We start from the raw sequence: 9,884 nt of genomic DNA, 5'->3' as shown, positions 1-9,884 counted from the left end.
GGATGCCCATTCATTACGGAATGGCTGAATAAGTTGTGGTACATAATGGAATACTGTCATTCTACAAGAAACAATGAGCAGGCAGACTTCAGAAAAACCTGGAAAGACTTGTATGGACCGATGCTGAGTGAAGTGAGCAGAACCAGAACGTTGTACACAATAACAGCCACATTGTGTGATGACTAACTGTGATAGACTTAACCCTTCTCAGCAATGCAAGGATCTAAGACACCTCCAAAGGCCTTGTGATGGAAAATGCTATCCAAATCCAGAGAAAGAACTATGGATGCAGATTGAAGCATACTATTTGCTTTTTTTTTTCTGTTTTGTTTCTTCTTTCTTGTGGATCCTCCTATTGGTTCTAATTCTTCTTTATAACATGACTAACGTGAAAATATGTTTAATAGGAATGTATATGTAAAGCCTATAGCAGATTGCATGCCATATTGGAGAAGGAGTGGGGGAGGAAGGGAGAGAAAATTTAAAACTCAAAAGCTTATGGAAGTGAATGCTGAAAACTAAAAACAAATTAATTAATTTTTTAAAAAATCCAGCTTCAGACACATAACTGAGTGACTCTGGGCAAGTCACTTAACCCCAATTGCCTCACCAAAAAACAAATAAATAAATACAGTTTTAAATCCAACTTTATTTCATGATGAATTTACAACCCCAATGCAAATACCTAACCTAAGCAGACAAAACAATTTATGGAAAATAAAAACTCACACAATATGTAGATATTTTAATATTTTTGGTGTTTGACACCGAATCCCTTTTACAAAAATCAGTGCATTTGAAAGAGTCAATCCATTAAACTCTCACCCTGACGCTAAAATGAATAGTAAGATTACAAGATAAAAAAATCTCAAGACAAATAACACCAAAACTATAAAGCAATGAATTTTTTAAAAAGGATATCTTAATGAGATATTCTTGAAACCCACTAAAGTAAAATGCTACATATGCTAAGCAAACATTTTACTTCCTTAGATGATAGGAAAACATGTTAATCATACACACACCTAACATGAATGTGTGCAGATTTTTAAAATCTCGATCTTACAGAGAACAAAATATAAATAAGTATTGAAGTGCTTTTTTAAAGGAGTTTCTATCATCACCTGGATCACTAAAGAGAAACAATGCTTGGAAAAGAAACTGATCAGTTTTGTGGGTAATTTCTTGCAAAGGAAAACAATACTTTAAAAAAATCTTCAGGGAAAAACTGGCAAAAGCAAAGCAAATTAAAGTGAGAACTTAGAGCTCTCAAAGTAAATGGAAATGTGCAGATGCAAACAGTCTTCTCCCTCACTCATTAAATTCTAACTAACTATCCAATCACTTTAAGTATCTTCAAGCTAGAAAGACCATCTGTGGTGGAGTCAGATGTCCTCCCCCAACATCTATGACTACGTGTGTGGGGTTAAACCTGGCCTACATGAAGCAGAAAATTATCTATAGTGAGTAAGTCCTCTGAATTACTTAAGGGTCATTACATCTTAAACAATTCAATATCTATAATAATCATCTCCTCTTCTGAAGGGGTAGATGAGATAGAAAGTAGGAGGCCTCTATCCATGGGCTCCATACGACCAGCTTATACTCATCAAACAACTAGATCTCAAAACATTTTGTCTTAAATCCTCGACATTCCTATGAACATGAAAGATGGGAAGAAATCTCCCCCATGCTACAGATGAAGAAACAAAATTACAGAAGAGATCAAGTAAATTACACAAGATGACTTTCCATCTGTCAGTGGCCAAACTTGGGAGCAGACCCATCTGCTTGTTGAAACCCAACAGCCTCATAGACAACACAATAATAAATACCAATGATGTGATGAGATACTGAACCTTATTTCGCTTTACTTAAAATATAAATTAGGGGACAGAGGAGAGAGATACAGAAGAAATTTTTTTAAATGAATGGGGACCATCGTATTATGGATTCCTGATGTTAGGGTTTAAAGCTGCCCTGGTTCACACTCAGATCAGTGTTTTTGTGATGCAATTTCATAAAGGTTTCCATAGTTACAAGATGCTAAAATGTGGTCATCATCTTTTACACATATTTTCTAAAGAAAAAATATTGCAGAGTTCATGCGTGGTTCATATTTTTTGTTGTAGTTACAGCAGAGACGAAAATGCACAAAACTGAAGTATTTGGAATCATTTGGCTGCCAACTGTCTTCTGTAATATTACAAAGTGCTCAAAAATTCCTTGACCTGGGGGGAAAAAAGAAGCATGTTCATAAAATGTTAGATCCCTCAAAGTCTTCCATTTACATTTTCATAAATCTACTTCCTAACTGGACCTTAAAATAGGCATATTACTTAATTCATTGTGAGATCTTGGAAATTCTGAGTTACAATACTATCATTTTAATCTAAAACTTATTAGAAGCCAAATATAGCCTTCAGTCTGTGAGACTGTCATGGCTTATAAACATGCTTGCATTCCAAGAAACAGAGGTAATGAGACAATTAAGAATAGAAAAGGATAAGTGAAGCTAGCTCCTACTTAACCAGGAGAATTTTATCACATTTGCTCCTCAATATCTTAACAAGATCATAAAACCCAAGAGTGGCCTGGGGCTTGAGCTTGGACCTGTGAGGATTTGCTGTCATTCCAAGTGACAAACTCCAAAAGTTAAGAATGTAGAAACTATGGCGGACTGAAAACAGTATAATTTAATAACAAGGGCTATAGGAATCACCAAGACTTTGCTGGGCTTTGGATTTTTCACAAAGTAAAGAAAGCAACAGACTGACACTCCTATCTTCTGTCTCTCTCCTTCGCATTACAATGGGCTGCTATGATCTCAGCTCAGTACTTCCTTACTCAGATCAAAAGCCTTCACCCCTACAGAGGACAGAAAAGGGCAAGAGAACCTGGAGACAGTGAAAAATGATCCCTCTCCTATGAAAACCAAGAGCATCTTGTTTTTACTACTAAGTATCTCATACTGTCTTATATGCGTTATATTTATGTGACTCTACTCAAGTTATTTGTAAAATCAATTTATTCTTACAGATATGTATATTAAGAACTGACCAGGGGCAGCTAGGTGGCGCAGTGGATAGAGCACCAGCCCTGAAGTCAGGAGGACCCGAGATCAAATCCGGCCCCAGACCAAACACTTGACACTTACTAGCTGTGTGACCCTGGGCAAGTCACTTAACCCCAATTGCCTCAAAAAAAAATTAAATTAAATTTTAAAAAAAGGCAAATATAAAAACTGACCATGGGGCAGCTAGGTGGTACAGTAGATAGAGCTCCAGTCTTGGAGTCAGGAGGACCTGAGTTCAAATCCAGCCTCAGACACATGACACTTACTAGCTGTGTTACCCTGGGCACAGGGTAACCCTGCTTGCCTTACCAAAAAAAAAAAAAAAAAAAGAATTGACCAGAAACATCACATTAAGCATGAAAAGCAATTATTAGAATTAAAGAAAAAAGTACTTCTCTAGAAATAACTTAAATGTGCAACAGTTTATTTTCCACTGAAATTAATCTCTCCTCATTTATGTCTACTCTGCTTTCACTAGAAAGTGATCTTATGCTAAGAAATCACAGTAGATTTCTTTCTTCTTGGAACAAGTTAGGTTTTCTGAAATATAGGTCAAGAACTGGTCTGGTCACGGTCAGGGCTTCCTTTCATCATTTGGGAACTCTCCCCTTCCGTAGTACACATTGCCAGCCCCTCTTTGCAGGTTTTGTGAGTTGCCTGGGCCTCTGAGAGGTGCAGTAACTGGCCCAGGTCACACAGCTGGTACATGACTGAAGCAAGACTTAAACCCAGGTCTCTCCCAGAGTCCCCAGCTAGCTGTCTATTCACCTGGTCATGCTGCCTGTCAAGGTTGGGTGACAAGAAGGAAGCTGAGAGCATTCAGGCTAAAGGACCTGACAATTAAGAGAGGGACAAGATGAAACAGAAAAGGAGAGCGAGGGCCATGCACACAATGGAGCTAATAGAGGGAAAAACTTGGATGGCAAGGGCATCGGAGAGACATTCTCTCCAGTATTTCATCCACTAAATGGTACTGCCCCTGGCTGAGCACTGGCCAATTTTTAGATTACCACGAGCCAAATTAAAATCTTTCCTAGTCATATTCGCTTTAAAACAAAGCAAAACAAAAAACCTCTTTGCCTGTACTCACAAAATAAACTCACATTTATGTGTTGGCAATTCTTTTAAAAAATAGAATTGATACAATTACGTCAATGAAGCAAACTAACAGTCTACAGCATATTCATTAAATAGTTTTTACATATTCCAGGCATATTAACATTTCCCTTTACTATCTCTTATGTTAGCCAAGAATATAAATAGGAAATTATAATATCGATTAACTTTATTCACTTCTCTCCAGTTGTGAAAATCTACTTCAAGTATTAAACAAGGCTGTTGCAAAGATTAAAAAGAAAAACTGATGGAATCATGTGCCAGGTTTCCAAAAGCTAAAATTTTCGTAAGCATGCTGCTAAAATCCAAAAATATGTTTGTCTCACTTAAATAACATTTTAAAAAATGTGCTTATCCTTTTGCTACAATGATATATAAATATTATTCAATTTTGAATTATGGTTTTATTTGCACACATAGTAAATTTAATTTTAACTTTTGAAATTAAACACAATGATTTATTTTAAAATATATAATTGGTTGAGATCCCAAAGTCTGCAAAGTAGCTACCATATAACCACAGCAACTACTTCCCCAGGGATACTAATCAAACTTTAGTGCTGAATGATGACATACTTAGAATGGCATTCATAGGATCTGTAAACTTGTTCCCAAACATCTTATAATACTAGTTATATGATCTAGAGAAAATTTTTCACTGTTTCAAAACAGATATTTAAACTTAATTTCAATATTAAACAGTGGATCAAGTGCTTTGTGACTGGGAAAAGAATAAAGCCTCTTCAAAAAGAAAGAAAAATATGGCCTCTTCTCTCTCTCTTGGCTTCCCTGGCTTCCTTGGGGTTCCAGCTAACGTCCTCCCTTCTATAGGAAGCCTAGCTCAATCCCTCTTAATTTGAGTGCTTTGCCTCCATGAATCATTTCCTATTCTGTATATGGCTCATTTGTACATAGTTGTTTGTTTGCATATCGTCTCCCCTATTAAACTGTGGGATCCTGAGGAGTCTTTCTTTGTATGTTCAGCACTTAGCACAGGGTCTGTCATGTCATTGTTCAGTCATGTCTGACCATAGCACGCCAATAGTGTCCATAGGGTTTTCTTGGCAAAGATGCTCGACCGATTTGCCATTTCTTTGGCAAATTTCTTTGGTCCAGTGGATTAAGGCAAGCTGAAGTTACACAGTGAGTAAAGGTCTGAGATCAAATTTGAACTCAAGTCTTCCAGACTCCAGGCCCAGCGTTCTACCCACTTAGCTACCTAGCTGTCTTGTACCTAACACATAGTAGGTGCTTAATAAATGCTTATTGTCTAACAGACTGACCAATAGAACCAATTCAGAGGAAAAAGAGAAATTCCTTTAGCAGTCTCTCTCTCAATTATTACTGTCTAGGTTGAATAAGAATAACCATTGTCCATTAAAAGTCTTGCCCACTGTATCTCCTCAATTCAAAAAAATCTATTAAGCACCTACTATAAGCAAGGCATTGTACAAAGGACTACAGAGAGAAAGACAATAATGCCTTTGAAGAAGCTTACATTTTACTGGGGCGATATACTAGAATATTATAATTTCTTTATGAAAATTGATTTTTTGGGGGGGGTACTGAACTGTAATTTCATTGCTGGAGTTCCTAGTAAAGAAACTTCTCTTGACCAACAAAAATTTAAAACTGTTCAGCAATTTATAGCCCTGGACAGTTGCCTGGAACACTAAGAAGTTAAGTGAATGGACCAGGGTCACACAGTCATAGGATGAATTTAATGCTGAATTTAATTAAGAAAATCCTATTTTCCCAATGATATCCATTTTAAAATTGCATCTCTCCCAACAGACTAAAGTGAAGTTTTCTGGTAAGGAATAGAGAAACAGAAACCAAACCTGTGGACCATTAATAGAGCATTCTTCCTTTGCTAAGTAAGCCTCCTTGTTTCTAGGGTCTCGTTTTCTGCAACTACAGTCCCCCGGGGGCCCAGAAGCGAAGAAAGGAATGCATGCCATGAGATCCCAGCACTATATTCAAGTCTGCCAAAATTCTGTCCCCTCCTTCTTCAGTGTATGGAATGGCAGCACACAAGTGAGAGTGGTACAAGTCAAACAAAGAACTAAAAACGTCAATACTAGATAAATTAGAATGCAAATTAATTTTGCATCAGGGAATCTGTAAATTTAATAATGTCCTAATGAACTCATGGGTACCTGTAATCTCATAGTTAATTTACTGTGGAAGTCATATTCTTAACATTTTCCATTATTATTAACACTAAATCAATTTAATCTTGAGTAATTTCTTCTTTAATCCACAATGAAAAATAAATATGATTTCCAGTTAAGATAAAAATGAGCTGAAAAGGTGATATTCCTTGTCATAATTTACCTTTTCAATGAGATTTTCATGTTTGTCCTTAAAATCTTCATTAACGTCCAGTGTTAAGATGGGTATCTCTTGTAGATAATCAAAGCTGGTTCTGTTTTAAAAAAACATATTTTTAAAAAGGAATTAGAAAAGCAAAACCTATTCAAGACGGGAAGAATATTATGAACAAAGTAAGGAGTGTGAAGGATGTAGGGGTGTGTGCTCAGGGAACATCGAGTAGTTCAATTTGGCTGGGGTCCAGGGCACACGAAAAGCATGCTGAAGTCAAATTGTACATGACATGGCATTGAATTGCAAGCAAAGGAGTCTGGCCTTAGTTTGGCACATACAACTGAGCCAGCAAAGACTTCCGATCAACGGGAGTGGAGATGACAAGACCAGAACTATGCTTTAGGCAGATTAATCAGGCAGCAGTATGCAGGACAAATTGAGTGGGGGATACTGAAGGCAGAAAGGCTACTGAAAAGAGTTCAGGCAAGAGATAAGCTGGGACTGGAAAAGGAAGTGGTAGTGGGTCTGGCGAAGAAGACATGATCATTTGAAATTATTGGACTTAGTTAATTAAATAGGGGGAAGTTTGAGAGATGGGAGAATTTAAAAAGACTAAGATTTTTATTTTGAGTTCTTGTAAGAATGCATCATAGATAATAGATTTTAGGGCTATAAGTGACCTTAGAACTCATCTAGTTCATTTTTTTTGTGGTGACAAATTGGAAATTGAGGGGATGCCCATCAATGGGGGATGGCTAAATAAGGTGTGGCACATAATTGTGATAGGGTACTACTGTGCTGTTAAGAAATGACTAGGGGGATGGTTTCAGGAAAACATGGGAAAATCTACATGCACTGATGCAAAGTGAAGTGAGCAGAACCAGGAGATCATTGTGCACAGTAATAACAACATTATAGTGATGACCAACTGTGAAAGACTTAGCTATTCTAATGAATACAGTGACCCAAAACAATTCCTAAGAATTCATGATAAAAAAATGCTATCTGCCTCCAAAGAGAGAACTGAAGAACTCTGAGGACAAATTGAAGTGTAATTTTCTCACTTACATTTCTTTTGGGCGATACAGCCAATAAGGAAATATGTTTTGCATGATTTTACATGCATAATTGATAAGATATTGTAAGGAGAGAGAGAACTTGGAACTCATTTTTTTTTAAAGAATGCTAAAAATAAATACTTTTGGAGGAAAAAAAAAAAGGTTATGAAGGAAAGCCTCTTCTCACTCCATCAGAAAGAACACTGGGAGTCATGAGTCTTCAATTCTCGTCACAACTCTACAACTACAGAAAAGTCACTGAAATCAGTTATTCACTCCCTTTGTGAAAAGAAGCTAATCATATCCCCACTACCTTATGTTGCAAAGACAGAATGGGATACATTGAGAAAGACTTCAGAAAAGGTAAACAAAAACATTCTTTTTAGTATAAAATACTATCTCCATTTTAATTATTTCTGTGATTCCATAATTTACACACTTTGCTTCATAGGTCTGCCAGTCTATAGGATACATGGGTGTTGGAGAAGTGTGAAAAAGAAATATACCTAGACATACAAAATATTCCTGAAAAACATCCATAGGGGGAAATTCCTTATCTTGATTCAATTAACTTTACATAATAAATCTTCTTTTCTTATGAAATATGGTAGACCCCAAGGCATCCTTGTTATTTCACAAATGAAACTAGTTAAGACCATGCCCTACTCTGAATCACTGCATTTATATCTTCAGTAGCTAGCACATGAGGCAGTGTGGTATACTGGAAAGCAGACCGGATTTGGAGTCAAGGGACCTGCTTTTAAATCCCAGCTCTACATATAGTAATCTCCATTGTGGTGGCCATAAATTTCTTTGGATGCTAGTGTTTTCCTTTGTAAAATTAGGGCATTGAACTCTGAGCACATACTCTATGGAGAGCAAAAACAGAAAGACTCATACGTACCAAATTATTCATAGTGACACTTTTTGTAGTAGCAAAAAAATTGGAGATAAAATGAACAAACTGTGTTATGTAAATATAATGGCACATCACTGTGGTGGAAGCAGTGAAAAATACGAGGAATTCATAGAAGTATGGGAAGACCTATAGGCACTATCACAGAAAGAAAATAAGGAAAATAAGTTATTGATGACTACAATATTGCAAATGAAAAGAACACTAAAATGAAACCAAATACTCTGTAATCAGAGTCTTGGCTCTAGAAGAATGATAAGGAGATGTACTTTCTTCCTTTCATTGGAGAGTTTGGATGCAGAATGGTACATGGTTATCAGACATAGTTACTTGGGTTTGCTTAACTGTTTTTTCTTGGCTGACAGAGAAGGTTCACTGTGTGTTTGGGGCTGGGATAGAAGGAAGAAGTAGTAAATGACTACAATGCAAAAACAAAAGGTATCAGTAAAACTTTTTTAGGTGCCATCTTATGATTTTATTAGTGATGGAAACTCCCAATGAAGAAACCTCACTAGCAAAGATGATGGACAACTATCGTAAAACTGACGGGCTTCCATTGCCTCATCCATAAAATGAGGCGGTTGGACTTGATGGCTCGAGGCTAAGGTATCTTTCAGCTCTAAATCTATGATCTTGACAGTTGCTTGGAGCCCTGAGAAGTTAAGTGACTTGGCCAGAGTCACCTAACCAGTTGGAGACTTGAAAACAGTTCTTTCTGACTGAGCCCAGCTCTTTATCCACTATTTCACAATGACTCTCATTATTCAAGACATTTTAAAAATAAAAATAAATAAAACTGAGGGGTGGAGGGTGGGGGTTTGATTAAGGAGATATAATGTCTTATTTAGCCTTAAATCCAGGATTCTCTGGTCCAAATTGGTAAGGTTGGGCAGCTGGGTACATAGGAACTTTTTTCCAGGAGTTAAAAGTTGGTAGTATTCTGCTGTCCACAGACTTATAACACGCATAATAAAAATGGCAAGTAGATTTTCATTCATCTTCCTGTCACTAATGAGACTCTGCAGTCCCCCATTCATGCATCAATGCCCTCTCCAAACAGCGTGCCATCATCCAGCTCCCTCAGGACGTCAATCTCTTCTCACACCTCTCCACACTTTATGAACAAAAAGTTTGGAGCTGGAATCCTGCTACATCACTTTTGAAAGCCTGCCAACTTCTGGTATGATACAGTGCCTGAAATCTTGTTGCTATAATCGAATAAATCTATTATTTGTTACCCTAAGATTCTCCTAGAAAGGAGGTACCTTAGACAATTCACACCAATGCCATTCCCTTATCTGTTCATGGAGATATCTGTATTTGTTTGTTCTTATGAATGGGAATGATAAGGAAATAGCTATCTGTTAAAACATCCTGCTATCATCCTAGG

The 9,884-nt window shown here is 36.9% G+C and overlaps 1 protein-coding gene across 1 annotated transcript in view; it reads right to left on the bottom strand.

Moving 5' to 3' along the window:
* Positions 1-629: 629 nt before the first annotated feature.
* The window catches only part of DCK (deoxycytidine kinase), a 31,572-nt gene continuing 22,317 nt past the window's right edge, over positions 630-9,884 (bottom strand). The window contains exons 6-7 of the mRNA XM_027854551.1: positions 6,530-6,620; positions 630-2,231 (exon numbers count right to left, since the gene is read on the bottom strand). Coding sequence (XP_027710352.1) covers positions 2,205-2,231; positions 6,530-6,620 — 118 coding nt within the window. The 3' untranslated portion in view covers positions 630-2,204. The remainder of the gene's footprint in view (positions 2,232-6,529; positions 6,621-9,884) is intronic.

This window comes from Vombatus ursinus, unplaced genomic scaffold (assembly GCF_900497805.2).
Source record: "Vombatus ursinus unplaced genomic scaffold, bare-nosed wombat genome assembly UNPS02010461.1, whole genome shotgun sequence".
Taxonomy (NCBI): Eukaryota; Metazoa; Chordata; class Mammalia; order Diprotodontia; family Vombatidae; genus Vombatus; species Vombatus ursinus.
Note: the sequence above shows the minus strand (reverse complement) of the source record. Positions and strands in the feature narration are given on the sequence as shown.